Consider the following 22613-nt stretch of genomic DNA (forward strand, 5'->3'; position numbering starts at 1 on the left):
TAATGACAATGCTACCAAAATTAATTTTTACTTTCAATAATATACCAATTAAATTACTAAGGTAATGCTTTATAAAATCTAAAAAATTAATTTCAAAAAACAAAAAAAATGTAGAATGCCAAGGGAAATTATGAAGCAAGGATGAAAGGCAACAATACTTACAACATCAATCTACATTACAAAGGAGTGGTTATTCAAACCATCTATATTAGTTAAAAAATGGAGAGGTAGATAAATGGAAGAGATGAGAAAAGGAGGCTTTGGAAACAAAATAATTTTTTAAAACTATCAATTGATAAAGGAAATTTGTATTACATAAATTTCTGGAAAAATTTCTGGGAAAACTGGAAAGTAATCAGGCTTACATCAGCACCTTATACCATGTTCCCTAATGCATTCTAAAAGGATGTGACGTTAATAATAAAGATCATACTATTAAACAATTAAAAGTGAAATCGATCATATATGACTCACATCTATGAGTAGATCTATTTAACTTACATACACTTTAAATATTACATATAATATAGTATATTTGCTATCCATATTTATAATATATGTAAATAGCATACAATCACAATCATATATACATTATATATACTTGTCTATTATATATCATATAAATCTTTACTACTTATGTAAATTCAACATGTATTATATGTTTACATAGTATGCAATATATTGCATATGTACATATAGTTCAGGTAGCATTTATAGTATATAGTATATATAACATTATCCATGTATACCATATATAGTATAAAGTATGTATATAGACCATACACACACATATATATATACTATATATATATGTGTGTATTTCTAATAATCATTCCTATAATAGAAAATTAGTCTGAACAGTTCTCAAAAGAAGAATTTAACTATTAATAACCACATGAAAGAATGCTCCAAGTCACTAATAAGAGAAAAGCAAATCAAAACAATCGTAAGGTTTTTCCTCACATTCTGCAAATTTGCAAAGATTACCTCAAAATGGCAATATTTAATGTTGGAGGGTTTGTGGAATGATAATTACACTAATACATTGTTGGTAGAAGTGATACAATCATTTTGACAAGGAATTTGGAATTATGCAAATAAAGTAAATCAGATGTTCATACTCTTTGGACAAGAGATTCCATTCTTCGGCTTTTATATTTCTAGGAAGTCATCAATAAGAATAAAAGTTCCATATATAACAAGATATTTATGGCAACACCTTTTGTGATAGCAAAGAATTAGAAACAAAGTAGAAACCCATCAATTGAGGAATGGCTTGAAAAAAAGCCATACTACAAATGTAATAGAATATCACTTGCTGAAAGAAATGATGTAATGATGAATACAGAAAATGGAAAAATCTGCATAAAAGGATGCCAAGTGAAGTTAGCAGAAGAAAGCAACATATATAATAATTATAACAATGTAAATATTAAGAAAAACTATACATTAAAACAATCAAAAGTAAATGTAACAAAATTATAAAGATCAGGTATGATTTGAATGAAAAGAAATAGCACATTTTCAAATCATCTCTTTGTGGAGGTGGAAAGTGCACAGGTGCTTGCACATGTTTTTGGACTTTTTCAGTATATTGTTAAATTGTATTGATTTTTTCCTCTTAGAAATGCTATTTGTTATATGAGATGTCTTTCTGGGAAGAGAAAAGAAAGAGATACTAGGAGTAACTATGATTTCATAAGAAACACAGACTACATAAAAAAACTTTAATAAAAAAGAAATATAGTCTCTGTCCTCAAGGAGCATCAGCCAACACACAAAAGGAAACTGAAAATCAGGGGATGGGAAAGATGAGAATACCTGCAAATGGTTTTATAGTCCAGAAAGAAGGGAAAAAAGTACCCTATTCTTTCTTTTGTTACTTGGGGAGAGAAGCTGAAGGCTACCATCATTTTCTAGTTCATCATGATAACTTGAACTAGAAGCTATCTCCAGCTCCCAAAAGTCTCAATAATATAACACTCATACTTTACATTTGTTCAGCACTTTAAAGTTTTTACAATTATCCTATTTTATCTTCATAAAACTTGAGAAGTAGGAATGAGTTATCTTCAACTTACAGGGAATGAAGCATAGGCTTGTGGAAGTGACATATCTATATTACTAACAGGTATCAGATCCTAGATTCCAATTTAGGGAGTATTACATAAAAATTAAATAAGCAATTAAATGCTTAAAGCACTAGTCCTTTAATAGGCACAAAATTTTAACTTGCACAAAAGAAACCATAAGACCTAACAGACATTGAGAGTCAAGGGTAGGTATGGGGGTGGGGGGTGGGGAACCAAAAATAAGGGAAGAGGAATTTAGATTTAAGTAGTGGGTCTAATATTACATAGTGATAAGGGCAAAGAGGAGATATATTTACTACGATTCAGGTATGATGATATTTAGTGCATTCCCTTGCAAGTAAGGATTCTCTAATTCATCTCATTTTGTTCCTAGTGCTTAGATTATTGCTTGGCATTTAGCATATTGCTTAATATGCTTAATTGTGCTTAATACCTATTAACTGATTCAAGTCGAAACAATAGTTAAGATAAGGTATATTACAATAGAAAGAATGTGGGATCTAGGGTGAGAAAACAATCCTAGATTCAAGTTCTCATTCTGCTGCTTATTACCTCTGTAATCTCGGGCAAATAACTTTCATGCTATGGGCCTTCATTTTCTCGTGTGTAAAAATTAGATGATTGACCTAGATGCCTTCTGAAGTAACTTCCAGCCCTACTTGTAAGGTTCTATGACCTATGAAGAAAAAAGGTGGAGCATGGCATACATATCTTGTTAGAAACTGTGCTCTGAACTTGGTCCAGTTTTCTCCAAGCTTTCACCATTCCTCTTAGTTAACACAAAGAGTGCTTGAGTCATTTCTTTCTTCCATAAAAGTATAGCTTCAGAATGCAATCAAGAATCTTGTGGGGAGATGGCAAGTGCTTACTTAAATGCCTCCTATTGGTTTGTCATTTCTGATGTCACAGATAGAGAAACTCTAGCATTGGCTAGAGGAATAGGGCATGGAAGCTCCTAAACATAGAAGATTATAGAAAAGAAATTCTAGAGCAGAAGCAGGCTATCTCAAATGAGCATTATGGATCTCAGAAAGGCCCCCAAACTGGGAAGATTTGGGAACTATCACTCACAGTATGTAAAGTGCTTTGCAAACTTTAAGGGCTATATAAATACCATCTTTTTCATGTTTTACTCTAGAAGTGACTAGAAGTTTATTGTTTCAAGGCTTCAGAAGTCATCTAACATAATATTTTCATTTTCCAGATGACAAAACTGAACCTCAAAGAAGTTAAGTTAAACCCAAGATCACACAATGTACTTAGTGAGTGGTAGATTCAGACTTACAGTGCCCATTTCCTGATTCCTAGAACCTTCAAATGCCAGCTTAAGTGTCATAATTTTTTTCTTTTCCAATAAAGAATTACATAAATGTCAGCAATTATTATTATTATCTCACTCCTTTTATGGCTAGTTCCTCCCTGAATTCCTGCAACAATTATTGTATATGTCACTTACTTGGTACTTATATGGTGTATGATATTTGTCTTTTTCTGTCTATCTGGCATATATAGTATGTATTCTATGCATAATATGGCTCTAAACATAATGGGAATTTATTGAATGTTTGTTGCTGTTGATGCAGATAGGAAAGAGAGAAGCAGTAAGTCCATCTGGAATCCCATATATTACTTCCCCAGTCTGAATGAATAAGCCTTCTGGCCTGTAATAAGACCAGAGATCTATACTGTCATCCTTTTCTCTTCTGTCCTTACTTGTGCCTATGACTGGACAGGCCTCTGGCAAGTTGAGTAGGAAGCTTTTGAAGTCCTTTAGTTCATCTAATCATTAATATTTTATTAGTGATTTTTAATCAACTACTTAAGAGACATATTAAAATATTACCTCTCTCAAGACTCTCTGCCCAATCACCATCTATATAGTCACATAACTTCAGGACTCTTCTCTTAACTTGATACTATTTAGATTACCTTTACTTTTTTAAACAAGCATTTATTAAGCACCCATTATGTACCATGTATTGTGCTAAGCATTTTATAAGCATTACCTCATCTGATCCCTACAACAATACTGGAAGATAAGTGCTATTATTTTCTTCATTTTACAGCTAAGGAAACTGAAACTGAGGTTAATGAACTTGCTAGGTCATGTAGCAAAGGGTATTTGAGTCCAGATGTGAATTCAAGTCTTCCTGACCTCATGTCCAGGGTTCTATCTGTGGGGCCACCTAGCTTCCTACTTTCCCCAACTTCCCCTTTTTCTCTAGTATCTATACTCTTTTCTTCTAAATTCAACTATGCCATGCATTAGATATGTAATTGCTTTCTGTTGTGAATGACTAAATTAAAAGGAATCAGAAAAGAGACACAAAAAAAGTGATGACATTTTTCTAAAAAATGAGCCCAGGGAAAAAGAAGCATTGGAAATGCAGGTTTTGTCATTGTGCCATTTGTTGATTGAATACTAACGAATTCTTACTCTTTGTCTTTGAATCAGAAGACCTAAATTCCAGATCTGATACTTCCTAGCTGTGGGATTTGGGACAAGTCACTTAATTTCTTTTCATTTGCAAAATTGTAAAATGGGAATATTAATTTCTTTTCTATTTGATTGCTGTAGTATTTGCTTCAAAGATTAATAAATCTTTAAGTGCTATATAAATACAAACTGTTGAGAGCTTAAAGATTACTTTGTGGGTAAACGTGAGCATCTGTCTTCTATTTCTTCTCTCCCCCCCACTTAATAGTATCTTACTTTTTTCCAATTACAAGTAAAGAGAATTTTCAACATTCATTTTTGCAAGATTTTCAGTTCCAAATTTTTTCTCTCTCCTTTTCTCTCCTCCCCAAGACTGTAAACAATCTGATATAGGTTATACATGTGCACTCATTTTAAAATATTTCCATATTAGTCATATTGTGAAATAAAATTCAGAACAAAAAGGAAAAAGCACAAGAAAGAAAAAAAATTTAAAAGTGAAAATAGTATGCTTCAATCCACAATCAGTTTCCATAGTTCTCTCTTGGGATGTGGATGCCATTTTCCATCTCAAACCTGTTAGTCTTGTCTTGGATCAGTCTAGTGCTGAGAAGAAACAAGTTTATCATACTTAATCATTATACAGTCTTTCTGTTATAGTTCTACTCATTTCATTCAGCATCTGTTCATATAAGTCTTTCTAGGCTTTTCCTGTCTTCCATTTCTAAAGAAATTCCTTTTTCTAAATTTTCTTCAAGTTCTAAATCCAACAAAATAATTATGTTACCCATTAGAGGCTTGAAGTGATCTGAAAATGGGTTCAAGTTGCTAAATAATAGCAGAAGGGACCAACAAAAAAGGAGAATTTTCTTATAACATTTGTGAAACATTGTAACCTATTGACCATATGAGGATATGGAATATATTTCATTTTTATATACCTTCCTGCTCATGTTTTTTTCTCCAACAAGATCATGCCTTTTGTGGCTCTTCTTTATCATGAACAACTTGAATCCTAGAGCAGTCAAATTCATTCTAACATTGAAGGAAAGTTTATTCTCTCAGTATGAATGGGATTCCAGAGGTCACCTACCTATATGAACATATTGTAGAAATCAATATTATATATGGATAATTTTAAATAGATAAAATCTCCAGAAGATTAAGATAAAGAATAAACAGTTTTGTCTCCTTTATATTCCGTATCTCCTTAAAAATCCCACATCCCATGGTTTCTCTTCAGGACCAAGACTTTTACTAACTCTACTTGTTGCTTAGGACGTGACACACCCTCTTAAACCTCAAACTTTTTGTAAAGCTTTCTATGGTACAATCTAAGGCTCAATCAACTTTTTGACAATATTGGTAAAGTCCAATGAGCACTGATAACAGTACTTCTTTCATTGTATTTTAGCATCTAGATGTATAAGACTCATCTTCATAACTTCACATCTGGCCTCAGACACTTAGAAACTGTGATCTTTGGCAAATCACTTAGGACTATTTGCCTCCATTCCTCATCTTTAAAATGAACTGGAGAAGGAAACAGCAAATCACTCCAGTATCTTTGCCAAGAAACCTTACACAGGCTCACATTGAGTTAGTCGTGAATGAACAAAGCAAAACGAAGCTTTAAAAATGAGGAGACTTGGAAAGTATAATATCTTGTTTAATATAATCCTTTAAGGTTTGCAAAGTGGCCTATATACATTATCTAATTTGCTCCTCCCAGTCAGCTTTAATTTTTTTTTCATAATCAGTTTTTGAAGTAAGCACTATTATTATTAGTCTCCTATTTTGCAGTTGAAAAAACTGAGACCCTGAGGGTTTAATTATTCATTTTTTATATAAAGCTTTCAGGTCATACTTTAATTTGAGCCTTTCAAAAAATCTTTGAGGTCCTTGATTAACCAATGAAACTAAGTGTCAAAAAGGTTAAGTGACTTGACTAGAGACATAATGCTAGTATTTAAGACAGATTTTTAACTAAGGTCATTTTGATTTTCAAGTCCAACAATTTTACCCACCATGCCATAGAAACTCTTTAAGTGCCTGAGGTCATTCAAGGAGCAAATAGATGTATTAGATCCAAACTCAGGTATTTTAATTCCAAATTTGCTATTCTTTTTACTCCAATGAATGCTGTTTGGAAAGCAATCAAGGACTTGGAGATAGGAGGTTTGGATACAGGCACTCTGGTATTAGTCATATTAGCTGAGGTCAATCTCTTATTTTTTTTTTAATCTGTAAAATGCAAATGATAATCATTTCACTGCTTCCCTTCCAAGGCTATTATGAAGGGAGGAAATGTTTTGCAAACTTTTACTTTCATATTCACAAAAATTATTATAGTCATTTGCAGGAAGCTTTTTAACCCTCTCATCCATAATCCCCATTTTCCAATTGCAAATTACAAACTTAATCTCTATGGGCGTCTGGAGGAGTCAGAAAGGGAAAGTTAAAGGGCAAAGGTGTTTGGGTTGGAAAGATGATGGACACAAGTGGCAAATCAGGAGGAACAAAGTGAAGCTTTCTTGCAGCCCCTCTACTTTCCTACCTAGTAATCAGAACAAAGGAAACCAGAACAGGAGTAGACTCTTATCAGCCTATCAGTTTCTACTCAAAGGAGTCAGAGAGTAGAGAGACAACAGAACAAGCTGTTCCTTGCCACTAAAAGCCTGGGGGCAAGAATAACCCTTTCTTATTGAGAAAATAGGTGCTGCCCTAAAGATAGAAACACCATCTCCAAAAGGAGAAATCCAACGGAAAAGGCGTTTGGCTAAAAATTGCTCCCTCGGGACTGCTGAGCCAAAGAGAAACGGCTCACTTTTCGCAGTCTGCCTCACAGAATGCGTCGTGCCAGGGGGCCCCCGTGAGGTGAAAGGGAACAGTCTCCTAAGGTTTTTGCTCTGGATGCCCAATAGTTTGGAAAATTGTCATGTGGGATGGGGGAGTGGCTGTAGGAGGAGGCGGCTGCAGGGGCTGGGGCAAAGGCAGACCGGGGCTCCAAGCATTTGACCGATGTGCCTCCCTCTCCAGCATGAACCTGGTCACATCTGCATCAATGGGCTACCAGGGACAGCGACCTTGCATTTCACTGAAGGTAACCTGGGGATGTGCGGATTACGGATGGGCTGGGCAAAGAAAGAGTGATCCTGGAAAGCTTAATCTACCCGAGTTTCAGAACTTCCTCTTGAGTTTTAAGAAACTCATTTCACTTCCCAAGAAAAAATTTGTCTCATGCTTTTCTTCCTGTTGACAAAAGATTTGTAACATCAGAAAAATGTCCTTAATCACTGAACAAAGTCACATTTATTGCTTCGGTCCATTTGACCAGGCTATTTAACCAGGTGCCAGCCCTGCTCTTTGTGGGATCCGATGTCAATTTCGGGAATAGGAATGGGGAGTGATATTTATGAAATGTCCTTCAGTTATACTTGTTATTATCATTATCATCATGACATTTGTTTTATAATCTTTTTTATCATTAATAATATTGTCCGTCACTTTTCTTTTTCCTTCTTGGACTTTTGCTTAACACCAATCTTGTCTAATTGAATTAGAGAGATCTAGAGGACAAGGAAGCTCTGGTTTCTGAACATAAACAAAAAGAAAAGGGAAATTATCGTCAGTCCTCTGCTATTTTTAATGTTGTCAACTCAATCATAGGATCAGGAATAATAGGTAAGGGTATTTTAAATTCTAATCTTGCTCTAAGCATATATGGTCATATTTTGAAAGATAATATTATTTTGAAACTATAATTCAAATATTATGAAATTAGCTATTCTTTCTTAAATATTTTTCATGTATATGAATGAATAATTTGGCAATTTCATCTCTGCCAAAGTAAGACGAATTTTATGTTGATGTTCTACTGACTAGTGGTTAGTGTTCTCTCCTGGGATGGTATAAGATGGTAACTTAAAGGACTGTTAGGTTCTGATCCTATTTTTTAAAGGTTTTGAACAGTGAGCTATGATATCAATTAATACTTTTTTTTTCCCATTCTGCATTTAACAGTCATTGTTTTTGTTCTATAAGAATCTTTATGGGACTGAAAAATCACCATAAATTATAAAGTTGTGAAGGAAATACTGTCACTACAAAAGTAAACATTTTAGGGAAAATGGAAAAAATGTAATATTTTAACACTTCTTATAGATATAAAATTATTATGATATTTTACAAGCATATTTCTGCAGATTATGCTTTGTCTAAAAAATGAATTTTGGGGGGCAACTAAGTGGTGCAATGGATAGAGCACCAGGAAGACCTGAGTTCAAATTTGACCTCAGATACTTACACTGCCTAGCTGTGTGACTCTAGGCAAGTCACTTAATCCCAATTGCTTTAGCAAAAAAAAAAAAAAAATACTATTTTAAACTTTACTTCAAAATAAACACTATCTAAGCTTAAAGAAATTAGTTTTTAAAGTTTTTTCCCCAATAAATAAGTAGATAAAAGCTTTTCTTGAACTACATAGATTTTTATCCTTATAGTAAAGTAAAAGTCATTGTGTTTTCCAAACTGTCTTCCACAGTGTTAGAAAATGCATAGCTCAGAAAAGAGCAAAAAAGAAAACTCATTGACCGAAAACAATTTTTGCTAGATTGAATTATCCAATCAGTTATTTTCCAAGCTATAACTGCAATTTTGCTTTTTCTTGTTTTTTTTTTTTAATCATCTTCACACATTTCTGAAAATCAAAAGTTTACTAGCATCATTGGATCCTAGAGATGAGATAGATAGGTCCAATTTGCTCATTTAAAGAACTTACAGATTCACACAGGTACAAAGAAGCAAAGTTGAGACTGACTCCAAAATTGAGTGATCTTTCTATTACACTAGACTGTATACATTTTATGTACACATATTAACTTATTTTAATACACAGCACATTTTCTAGTTTGTCTTAATTTTCATTTCACCCATACTCAAAGAAACCATTATTTGCCAATATTCAGTATCTTTTTTTATTTGATGCTTCTTTAGTTCATCTTCAGTATCTATTGAACTTTGTTCTACTTCCAAACTCAATATGCAAATTAACATTTGTCAGATGACAGTAGTATATGGTGCTATAATGCTACCACTGAAACCTATAGTACAAAATTAGCACAAATAACCTGAATATGAAAGAGCTACTGCATGTTTAATCAATGGGGGTATTTGTTTTCTTTTTTCCTCAGGGTTACCTTATTCAATGCACCAAGCTGGTCTTCCTTTAGGGATACTGCTTTTATTGTGGGTCGCTTATGTGACAGGTAGAGTATTCTTGTAATTCCTTGCCTAGTCATCACTACTACTTGAATAGTTTCAGAGAATATCTGCATTTGGATTTGGGGATATTATGTTGGCAATATTTAGGGGCATTTATTTCCATTATTAATCCAAAACTCTGATTATCAAAGGCTGATTATCATTATATTGACCTTATTTCAAACCCTTTCATGTTTCTGTTTCATTTTTGGAGAAAGTGGCAGGTCAATTTTTTTAAGGTTTGGTTAAAGAATGAAGGATAGAAACAGGAAGTGTACATTGGTCTCCTTCATAAAATCATTAACAGAGTATAATGCATTCAGAATTAATGGGCCTGTCCACCATCTGTGCAGGAGTTACTTAAACACAGATGCTTAATTATTAGTTAAGTTTTTTCTTCCTACAATGTGCATACTGTTAATGAGCCTGTCCTGAATTTCAGAAATTCAGAATTTCCTGATAATTTCTATTTCTTCTCTCCTTTTTTCCCTTAAATTACTTCCATCTATTATCCTTTCCCCAGTTCCTAGAAAGAGTGCCTCATGTCTTTCCAAACCTAAACTTCATAACTCACCCTTTTTTCTCTTCTTACCACCACTTCTAATGATACTTTCCAATGTATACACTTTAACCTATTTTCTTCCATTTGCTGGAGGAGTAGCAAATAAAGCACATGGGTGAAGATTAAATGGAGAAAGGATTAGGGGAAAAAAGAAACCTCTCAAAAGCCAGCAAGCCTCTCCCCACCTTCAAGATCTTCCCAGTTCATCACTTTTTGCAACTTTTGCTCTGTAGCCCCATTTCATTTGCATAATCTCCAGAATTATTTCTTGCATTTAATCATAAATTTAACCAAAATACTGGATGTATTTAATCTTTCTCATCCAATTTCCTAAAGGATTTCCTCTAGTGATTTTTAATTTCCGGCTTCCCAGTACCTTTGTGTTGTTAAGTAATTAATTTCTTCCTAGGTATATTTACTTATGCCTTATTTGAGGACATTGAAATATAATGTGCATAACAAATACATAGAAGCCAAACAAAGTTCAGATTGTGCATAAATTCACTTCTGTTCATTCACTTTTTAGAGGAGTCAGAATTACCTCTTGGGGGGTTGGGGCAAGGCAAGTGGAGTTAAGTGACTTGCTCAAGATCACACAGCTAATGTCATGTATCTGAGATCACATTTGAAGTCAGGTCATCCTAACTCCAGAGCCTCACTACCCCCAGAACTGCCTCTTAAAATGAATAATACCAGTATTACAAAGGCTTAGCTCAAACTATTAGCAACTCCATTAAGATGTTACATGTATTTTTACAGTAGTAATTAAATGAAAGAAAAATGGATCTAGAATACTTTTCTCATTTTACTTTCTGTGAGGTGCTTAGAGTCATAAGGTATTGGGTTTACTTCTCACTTTTTCTACTTACAGTGTAGTTACAGAATCACAGAATTTTAGAACAGGAGGCAATTATTTACATCTCCTAGTTCAACTGCTTCCACAGGCTCAAGGTCACATAACTATCAAAGAACAGAAGACCTATGTCGTCTGACTGCAATTCCATCTATTTACAATACCAAGCACATCTTGGAGGAGTCCCTTAGACTCTTTAAGTTTTAGGGTCTTATCTGTAAAAGGAGAATAATGATCCTTCTACTACCATTCTTCTAAGTTTAATTAGGTTCACATTACCAGTGCTCATCATTCTCTATGTCCTCTCATTAATTAGTTCCTAATCCACTTAAATGTATTAGCAATCAGTCCATATCATTTCATCATATACATACAAGGATATTGTAATAGACTCAAATTACTTACTGACTGAAATCCAGTTATAACAGGATCTTTTAGTTTGTTATAGCCTTGATTAACTTATGTGAACACATATTAATTACTCCATTCTATTTCTGAATGCTGCCAAAATATTGTTTCAATAATATATTTTAATTTTCCCTCCTAAGAACCTTAAGCCCCACTGACCTATAGTTTAAAGGAAATACCTTCTTCCTCCTTTTGGATAACTAGAACCATATTTGCTTTTTTCCCATTATGGCAGCACTTCTATTATCTACATCTTTCCAAGTAATATTTACAAAAAGTGGTTTAATAGTCATATCCACAGATTCTTTCCACAACCTAGCATTCATTTGGTACAAATCTGGTGTCCTTAAATAAGTAAGAGATGTTAAGAATCTCTTGCCATATTCTTACTTAACTTGGATTCCATTCCCGGCTGACTGTTTTTGTTTATATTTTATAAACTGAAGATCATCTTTCTTGATAGAGAGAATAGAAATAAAAATAGAAGTTAAATACTATCAGAAATGAAATTTAACAAGAGAGTAAATTGAGGCAATTCTCCCAGCAAGATGACATTTATTAACAGAAGCATGCTGCCTGTCAATAAAGACCTTGAACCAAAGGACAGTTCCTCTTTTATAGGTTTTGGTGAGTACAAAACAAAGAGTGGAATAAGGTGGATGACATTATGGGATGGAGCACAACATAACTGGTTACAAACTGAAATTCAAGGAATAATGTGATTTATTGGAAGTTTGGTAATGGGGGTTAGCAATGACCTTTATTCCCTTGTGAGACTACAAAGTACTCATTATTGGAGTCCAGTTGCATTTTTTTGTATAGTAAATCAGACATCCTTGTAGGATGGCTTGATGGTAAAAAGATGCATCCCCCAAGGTCAGCTAAATTTCTTGAGGCAAAAAAGATCAGTGATTAGCAGGGTAGCTGGATATCTAAACTTAATCTATTATAGACCAACTGAATTCTGAACCAAATTCAGAGACAAAGAACCATGACTCAAGCAATTATAAAACAAAAACAATTCATTTTAAATAGCATTAATAAGAAAACAATACAGGGTCAATCTTAAACTTAGAATTTCTGTCTTTTCTCAGTTATATATTATCATTATTCCATTAACTCAGTGCTCCTACTAATCTTCCTTTGATTTTTCTTTTGTGTTTAATATAGCTTAAAATAATTCTTTAATTGTCCTTAACATTCACTTGAGGTTTCAAGTTGTTCTGGAATTTAGCATTCCTAATAGTTTTAAAGGATCAAGGTTGCCTTTGTAGTCAAACTCAATTACTTGTCCTTGTTTCCAATTTCTATATATGGATTTTTAAAAACCAGAGTTAGTCATTGAATTCCGAGATTAGCTAGAACAGTCTCATTAAAACATTGTCTCCTTTTCTTCCTCATTAGAATTATTTGTGTTTGTATATGAGAACATAATATCCCTTTCAAACCAACATTATCTGAAGTAGAAGAATTCCATCTTCTACCATAAGATTCTTCCTTTCCTTTCTGAATTATTTGAAACCTATTTTCTCAAAGTCCTGAGTCCTCCTCTAACCCTTCTCTTCTCTATGTTTCCCTTCACCTATATCTACTATTTGTGTTATCTTGGTCAAGTCATTTAACCTCCTTGGGCCTCTGTTCTCTCAACTGTAAATTAAGAAACTTGTGTTAAATACCCTTTTAAATTCCATTTGGCTTTAAGTCCATGATCCTATGATCCTATCATGAACCTGTCCTCAAGGTTCTAATCATGCTACTTTGGAAATTTAACTCCCTTGTTGCTTTCTCTATCTGTTAAGGTTGAAGTAAGAGAAGTGACAACTTTCTTAGAAGCTCTATTTTTAGCACAGAAGAAGTTGTAGATGTCTGAATAATTGAAGTTCCTCACCTTTATTATATTATGCCTCTATGACAAAATTCTGGTTTACTTTTGGAACTCACTATCCAATTTCTGTTTCTGGATGGTGAATCTATAATATAAAAGCACCTTACTATTGCTTCTGTTTCTCACTTCATTTATTGTCATTTGAATACTCTTCACCATGTTCCATTTATCTGACCTTTGCTTTCCACGCTATTATATTTTCTTGTTATACCATGCTACTCAGTGAAAAAATGCTACTTTCTTAACTAGAGTTCTTAAAGACAAGTCTGCAAGTAAGGGAAAAAAATGTATATCTCTTCTCTTTTTAACTTCACATTCTAATTTGGCTGGTGGTTTGCTTCCAGACTTGTTAAGTCTATTTTAAGCCTTTAATGAGGATGTTCAGCCAGACAAGTGGTTTGTCTCTGCCCTGTTCCTCTGTTTATAAGATGTTTTAAACTGTATTTGAAGGTAAAAATGGACAGTGATGATTTTTATTTCCCTTGTTTGTTGGTTACATCAAAAATATATGCACATGTAATGATTGAAGTAAGCATTTCCTGGATTAATAACATTTGATATATATATATAAAATATATATTTACATATATTCATGGGCATAGCATAACTCAAATCATAATTACATAGGGATTAAAATTTGATTATAATAAAGCTTCTAAATGAATATTAATTATTTTCATACCTGAACTTCAGAGCATGTGTGTATATATATATATATATATATATATATATATATATATATATGTGTGTGTGTGTGTGTGTGTGTGTGTGTGTGTGTTTAACCAATTAAGGTACTCCTTTGGATATCAATTGTAAACTCACCATACTTTGATACATGGTTTCAAGAGATTCCTGTGTATTAAACATAACATAACTATAGATATAATTATAGGCATAGATATAGATGGATATGTCAACAGTAGCTAAGCTTCTGATGATGTTAAATCTGATTCTCCAAACTTAAACTAGTTTTTTCATACCAGACATTGGTCAGTGTTCAGAAATGGAAACAACTTAGAAATCATCAATCCAATATTTTCATTAATACAGTAAATATGAGGGCCCCCCTAAAATGAATGGATTATCCAAGGTCACATATCTAGTAAGTGACTTAAGTGACCCCAAAATTCTATGACTCAAAATCATTCAAACTTTCCACAATCCCAGGTTGCCTTGTCATATGAGGGCCACTTTAGGGCCTTGCACAACTAATTCCCCACTGGCATAGTCTTTCAGAGCCTACAATCACCTTCATGCTATGATCAGCCCATTAGTAGAGAAATTCCATTTATTCATGTTACCAATATTTGTTTTCCTTTAGAACTAAGAATATGGTAAACTTCATAGCTTAAAAAACACATTTAAATGTATTCAGAAGCACATTTAATGGTTTGGAAAATTGATATGACTAGGGATATCACATTTTAAACCATTTATGTTCTATATATTTCACCCAAGATTGATCCTCTCAGAGAGGATTCAAAGGCTGTAAATAAAATATTATAGAAATGTTTCTTTGTGTTTACTTAATAACTATAATACAGAATTGCTGGAGTTGTCTTTTTATTCTATGAGGCCAAGTGTATACTTTTCCTAATCATATTTTGTCTGTTGCCTTGAGAAAAAAATAGGAACAATGTGCTGCATGGTTTTTTAATTTAGTTTTCATATAATTTTGCTTATATATATTATAAAAATGAGGAAATGAGTCAGATAATAATGTGAGAATTTTCCAAAATTGCAGAAAGTCAGTATAAGAACTGAAAATGCAATTCCTGGTATTCACTACAGGGTCTTACCTTCTATTCAGGTCAATGCACTAATTCTTTGAGCCTATTTATCCCTAGAATGGAAAAAGTTCATGGAAAAACAGCAGCATTAGAAAGTCATGGCATCCTAAAAAGAAACTCATTCCTTATCAATTTAATTCCTTAACAGTGATCTAGTTAACATTTGTTTTTGTTGTCATCTCAATCTAAACTGGCATCATAAATTAGCATTTTTCTTCCAGAATAATTTAAATTTAAACAAAAAAATCTTTGCATTCAATATATAATCTCATGCATAGCCTGTTTGTTTTCTTAACAGACTTTTCCCTTGTTTTATTGATAAAAGGAGGAGCCCTTTCTGGAACAGATAGCTATCAGTCTTTGGTTCATAAAACATTTGGCTTTTCAGGGTATCTACTCCTCTCATCTCTACAATTTTTATATCCTTTCATTGGTAAGACCACTATAAAGTTAAATATTAGCAATTTTAGCAAAGTTAAATGTTTTCATGACTGTGACAATTACCTCTGAAATTAATGACACTTAAAATGAAGCAATATTAAGGATATTGTGTAGTCTATATGTTTTAAAGAATAAATGGAGACATTGTTTATCTAGGTAATTTTTAAGATAATAATTCTAAGTGGAAATTGAAGACCACTATTATTTCTCTCTTTGCCCATATTATCTCCATCTCTATTCCAAACTCCTTCAGATCTTACTTACCAGGTACTGGGTGAGAGATTCTCTTCAGTTAATACGGGTTTTAATAGCAGTTCCAGTGACATTTGACCTGTTTCTATACAGATGTAGAGGCTAGTGTTGTACCTGTGTCAATATGTCAGATGTTATCCCTTTCAAGGTCCCTTTCAGAAAGTAATCTCAAAGAGGACATGCTGAAAGGAAGTCAAGTTAGTGAAACTAAAAGAAATGGAATATTCTGCTAATTTGTTGGTCCTCTTCTATTTTATTTTCATGAGAATCCTTTCAGGGAAAAATAAGAGTGACAAGAATAAAGTATATCTTCTTGGGTCTTAGACTAACAAGTCAAATCTACAAAAATTTATTGAGTACCTACTATGTTCCAGGTATTGTGCTACATTTCAGATATGCTAAGGCTTACGGATAACTAAATGAGAAATGAAAACAAGAGAATCAAATAGTTTATTAAAGAATAAATAACATTTCTATAAACTTAATGATTCATGAAAAACATTTACAAGACTAATAGTCTATTTTTAATGTGCTTTGGCTCACTTGAAATTTATAGTAAATTGTCCTTGCTATGTGTAGTAACATAATGAAATGGTAATCTCTTCATTGTTAATGTGTAAAATCAATTCACCATAGATAGTTGGGCTGAGTGGACTAGATTTATTAAAAAGTCACTAACAAGTATTTAGCTTCTTCCTAATTATTTTCATGACAAATATAATCGGTGATTTTAACATGTCATATCAGTCACCTTACAAGTTGTACAATGGCTGTAAATCTCAGAAGAAAAGCCAAGGATTATAAAATTTCTAGGAAAAGTCTTTCTTGTTTTTGCAAATGAGGAAATAAGTTAGAATGTCTTTCCCTTTTTTGCTATTGCTGTAATTCAGTATATGTATACTTTTAACAGTGTGATATAGGTTGTATCTTTGTGAATTCAACAATCTTAAGTGTGCTAAGAGAACTGACTAGTTAAAGGATCCTAGGATGAATACCTCCTAAAGTTAACATTTATTTTCATAATTAATATCTATCTTCTGACTTGAGATTTTTTAAATTTGGGGTCATCTTGAATACTGGGTATATAGTTTTAATTCATACATTTTAGCTGAATAAGCTTCAGAATGCCCATATTAAAGAAGCAGCCTCAGACTGTTCTTCAAACTATTCAAGATTCAGATAGAATTTTAGAAAAGTAAAGATGACAGATCTTTGGCAATGAATGGGAACAAAAAAGATTTTATATATTTCTGTGTCACGCATGGTACATTTACAAAAACTGACCATGTGTTGTGGCTTAAAAATCTCACAAACAAATGCAGAAAAGCAAGAATACTTAACACATCGTTTAATAACTAATGCAACAAAATCATATTCAAAAAAAGATCAAAGAAGAAATTAGTTAAAATTAATTGGAGATTAACTTGATCCCATAGAATTAGTGAGTAAAAGAACAAGTCTTGGAAATGATGAAAAATTTCTTCAAAGAAAATGACAATGAGACAACATAGTAAAATTTAAGGGGTACAGCTAAAGGAATTCTTAGGCAGAAAATTTTTAACATTTTTAAAAAAGAAAAAAATCAATGAACTGAGCATGTAACTTAAAAAAATAGAAAAGCAACAAATCAATCCCCCATCTAAATATGAAAGGGAAAAATCTGAAAATCAAAGAAGATTTTCACAAAACTGAAAACAAAAATAAAAAGAAATCTCAAAACAAAACACTTTGAAATGACAAATATAACTAGTAACTTTTTTTGAGGAACCTCTCAGGATTAAGTATATTATTGATAATTATATCTGAAATTAACATATTATCTTTATTTTGCTTCTAGCAATGATTAGCTATAACATAATAACAGGAGACACTCTAAGCAAAGTTTTTCAAAGAATTCCTGGAGGTAAGTCCTAATGAAAGATTTTTTTATCTATTGACTATATTTATATGGATTCATATTTGATATCTATTTGATAGTTGGATTTTTTGGGGGAAACCATCACAAAATAGAGATTTTTAGTCATCCTATAATCATACTTACTAATAGTAATATTCATCTTCATTACATCATTCATTTTATCTTTACACATTTATATACATTTATTTTCAGTAAATTAAGGGTAATTTTCTTTTGAAATTTCCATATAGTCAAATATACTTTGTATTATATATATATTCAGTGATCCTAACAATATATTCACATGCTCTCTATTTTCTTAGAGGGAGCCTTAGAGATCATCTCATCAAACCTCCTGTATCTTGCAGATCAATAGCATCTAGAATGCATTTTTACCTGGTCTGAACACTTCCAGAGAAACTCCTTACCTTACAAGGAAGTCATTTCTATTATTTTTGTATTGCTATAATTGGAAGATTTTTTTTCCTTATATTGAGGCAAAATATAATCCTCACTCATTGATTCTATTGCATCACTTGCAAGCTATCCAGAATAATGCTAATCATTCTTCCATATGACTATCAGCTATCAGTCTACATCATGCCCAATTTTCTCTTCCTGCTAAACATCACTAGTATTCACAGGACCTGCTGCTCATATTCCTCTTGTCACCTTCTAATTGTCAAAATAATTTCCAAATATCATCAGAATTGAATATCATATATACTTTAACATGTTTAACTTAAAATGTATGAGACTGCCTGCCATCTAGGGGAAGGGTTGGAGGAAGGAAAGGAAAAGTTGGAACCGAAGTGTTTTCAAGGGTCGGTGTTGAAAAATTACCCATGCATATGTTCTGTCAATAAAAAAGCTATAATAATAAAAAAGGAAAAAAAAGAATTGAATATCACAAAGTAAATGTGATGTGATCAATGAAAAGTACAGTGGGATTACCTCCCTCCTTCCAATAAAATACTTTTATCCTGTTTAGGTTTTGTTAGCAGCTCCCCATTCTTGAGTTATAGTGAGTTTACAGGCACCACACCTAAAATCTCTATTTATTACATAAACTATCATTCATCCAAATTTCTCCAGTCCTGTTTAGGGGCAATTGATTATTTGAACCCTAAATGTAATAGTTCACATGTGCCCCCCTAAATTTCAACTTATTAGTTTTACTCCAATGTTCTACACTATAAAATATGCATGGCTCCTGATTCTGTCATCAAAGAAGTTAACTATGCTCCTTATTTTTGTATCATCTCCTATGTTGATAAGCATGGCATAGGTTTTCAAATCATCCATTTAAAATATTGAGTAAGACTGGCTGAGGACAGCTCTACAGCATTATCACTAGAAAACTTCATAAAATTAACATCCAGCTGTTAATCTTGTAGATACATTTATTTAACTAGTTTTGTGTCTGCCTAACTGCTGTCATCCAGCCTTTATTTATACATCTTATCCATAAGAGACATCATGATATGGTGAATAAAGAGCTGCCTTCAGAGTCAAAAACATCTTGGTTCAAGTCCATTTCTTACATATACTGGTTGTGTGATCCTGGGCAAGTCAGTTAAAGTATTCTCAATAACCAAGACAACTTAGAAAGTTAAAACTATAAATTTAGAGAAACTACCATTGCTAGAGAGAATATTCTTATCAATTTCCCTCTACCAAAGAAATTATATAGGTCTGGTCCTAAGTAGCATAAGAAATTATCACATTGCTTATAGACATCCAGATGCAGTAAAATATTAAAAATGATTTTGATACATTTCAGAAATAAACAATAGTTAATTTTATATCATATTTTATAAGATAGTTAACCAAGTACTTTACTGAGATATAAGTAAATAGTCCCTCTAATTTACAGAAGAGGAAACTAAGATAGCTTATCTCTGGTCATACAACTTTACCTAGTAGAGTACCAAGGACTTAATATATATTTAATAAATGTTTTTAGTTGATTGACCATATTATCCTAGACAAGAAAACTTTTTCATTATATGCCTCCTCCAATCCTCCATCCAACTTTTATTTATAAAATGTGTCACCTGAGCCCAGGGGTCAACAATCCATTTTAACTTCAGCACTATTTATTAGTGAATTTGGGTTACAGTTGTCAGTCCTGAAGGTTAAAGTTTCCTTATCTGAAGGCAAGTGAAAAATAGAGAAGCCTCTCTGACATGGAGTACCTAGGCAAAATTAGGGGAGAGAAACTCTGGGTAGATCTCAGTTTATTTTTTTTAAAGTATTTTTAAAATTAATTTTATAATTATAACATTTTTGACAGTACATATGTATAGGTAATTTTTTACAACATTATCCCTTGTACTCCCTTCTGTTCCGAATTTTTCCCCTCCTTCCCTCCACCCCCTCCCCTAGATGGCAGTCTTTCCCATACATATTAAATATGTTATAGTATATCCATGTACAGTATATATGTGCAGAACCGAATTTTGTTGTTGTTGTTGTTGCAAAGGAAGGATTGGATTTGGAAGGTAAAAATAACCTGGGGAGAAAAACAAAAAAATGCTCACAGTTTACACTCATTTCCCAGAGTTCCTTCTCTGGGTATAGATGATTCTGTCCATCATTGATCAATTGGAATTGGATTAGCTCTTCTCTATGTTGAAGATATCCATTTCCATCAGAATATATCGTCATATAGTATTGTTGTTGAAGTGTATAATGTAGATCTCAGTTTATTGACTAAGTAGCTCATGAACTTGAAGGACTATAGAACTGACAAAGAGAAGTCTGAAAGCGTCTACTATCCCCAAGGGAGTAATGCAGTAACCGACTGTCTCTTCTATCCATCTCAGCATTGAAGGGATCCTGGAATCCATTGTGCAAGGTTGACTATGACTATATCATTTCCTTATTTAAATGTTCAAAACAGTTTTATTATAACTTGAGGCTCTATTGACCATGCTTGAAGCATCCAAAGACTATATAAATTCTGCTCTTTCTCAGTTAGCCATTTTTTCCTTGAGGATGATAGTAAAATCAGTATCTCAATTCCTTATGAGTTACCATTGGAGGTCAGGGTGCTTGAAAAATTGTCAAGCAAGATAAGCTCAACTTAAATTTTATTTTAGACACTTAGCAGCTGTGTGATTCTGAGCAAGTCACTTAATTTCTGTTTAATTTAATTTCATTATCTATAAAATGGGAATAAAAATAGCATCTATTTCTCAGAGTTTTTATGAGACTCAAATGAGGAATAATGTAAAGCACTTAGTATAATGTCTTGCACATAGTAAGAGCGACATAAAAATTACGTATTATTAGTTGTTATTCTTTTTATGTTTCATGAGTTATTAAGCCACTAGCAAGCTAGCTTTTACTCACAATAAAATTATAAGGGTTAATGACATCTAGCTTCCACATTTTCATTCATAACCAGAGGAGAAATATAACTTAAATACTAGGATGAGTGCAGTGGCTCCTCAGAGGTAGCAGGACTTCCTGTGGAATAATGACTGATACTGAAGTAGAACTCACAAATTATTGACATGGATACCTGTAGTATCTACCTAAATTGGTGATTTGAGGATCACATTAGATATTGCATGTAAAGCACTTTGCAGATCTTAAAAGCATAATATATAAATAGCAGCCACTGTTGCAAGTTTCCTCATATTTATCTTTGCCTAGAATGAACTGTTTATTTTTAGTGAAATAAATACTAAAACAAGATATATAATCAAAGAATTATTTGCCTTGACAGATTATCTTCCCCATCATTAAGTGTGACATATTTAATGCTAAGTGATTTCTTTTAACTTCTTAGGAGAGAGCCAAAATTAAAGGCCAGAATATTTTCAATAATAGTCATTACACAAAATCTATTTTTCAGGACTCCTCATAATACCAATGTTTTTAGAAGGGCATTTGGACATTTTCCATAACTTTACAGGAAATCAAAACCATAACTCTTGATGCACACCAGATTAAGTATGCCCTCACTGAAAGCTGTTTTCATAGCTGTATCTCAAGACCATGAAGTATTACATATGACTCATTTTCCAGACTCCCTAAAAACAATTTATTTTAAAAGTGGATATTCATATGCATATTTGCCTGATAGGTATTGGAGGAGGAAAAGAAGCATTTATGAAGCTCCTATTCTGTGTCAGGCATTGTGCTAAGTGCTTTAGAAATATTAACCCACATGATCCATTATTGGTAATAAACCCCAAAGTGAAAATAATTAGGAAGATACATATGATTACTCTTTAGTGTGCCTAATCATAACATTTGATTTAAATGTTCCCCCAGAACCTTAAAGGTTCTTTAGTATGACATGTTGGAAAAACTAGTTTTCTTTTGCACATATTTATCTATTATGAATATAAATCTAGGTAGGGAATGAAGACTATTATCCAAATGATTCAGATAATTGAAGCCCTTCTGATATAGCTTGGGACTTGGTTTACCTATACCATAACCTATATTTCATGATATAGAAGACTCAGTTTAAATGAATGAAATCATAATTCATACTTACTTTTCCCTTACACATTATCCATTTGCTATAGAAGCATTGGGGTAGAGCACAAAGACTATAATCAAGAAGACCTGAAATAAAATATCAACTCAGACATTTTTTAGCTGTATGACCTTCGACAAGTCACAACTTATGTTTGCCTATTTCCTACACTGTGTAATGGAGATAATAGCATCTGTCTCATAGGATTGTTGTGAGAATCAAATGAGATATTTGT

The 22613-nt window shown here is 32.7% G+C and overlaps 1 protein-coding gene across 4 annotated transcripts in view; it reads left to right on the forward strand.

The window, feature by feature from the left end:
• The first annotated feature begins 3077 nt into the window (after nt 1–3077).
• The window catches only part of SLC38A11 (solute carrier family 38 member 11), a 69108-nt gene continuing 49572 nt past the window's right edge, over nt 3078–22613 (forward strand). The window contains exons 1-7 of one of the 4 annotated variants that reach the window (XM_074303248.1): nt 3082–3165; nt 6540–6628; nt 7570–7633; nt 8094–8214; nt 9723–9797; nt 15589–15723; nt 17821–17886. In XM_074303248.1, the coding sequence (XP_074159349.1) occupies nt 7571–7633; nt 8094–8214; nt 9723–9797; nt 15589–15723; nt 17821–17886 (460 nt within the window). In that variant the 5' untranslated portion in view covers nt 3082–3165; nt 6540–6628; nt 7570. Of the gene's footprint in view, nt 3166–6539; nt 6629–7569; nt 7634–8093; nt 8215–9722; nt 9798–15588; nt 15724–17820; nt 17887–22613 lie in introns of all 4 variants that reach the window. The other 3 variants (XM_074303246.1, XM_074303250.1, XM_074303249.1) reach the window with 3 other exon arrangements.

This window comes from Sminthopsis crassicaudata, chromosome 3 (genome assembly GCF_048593235.1).
Source record: "Sminthopsis crassicaudata isolate SCR6 chromosome 3, ASM4859323v1, whole genome shotgun sequence".
Taxonomy (NCBI): domain Eukaryota; kingdom Metazoa; phylum Chordata; class Mammalia; order Dasyuromorphia; family Dasyuridae; genus Sminthopsis; species Sminthopsis crassicaudata.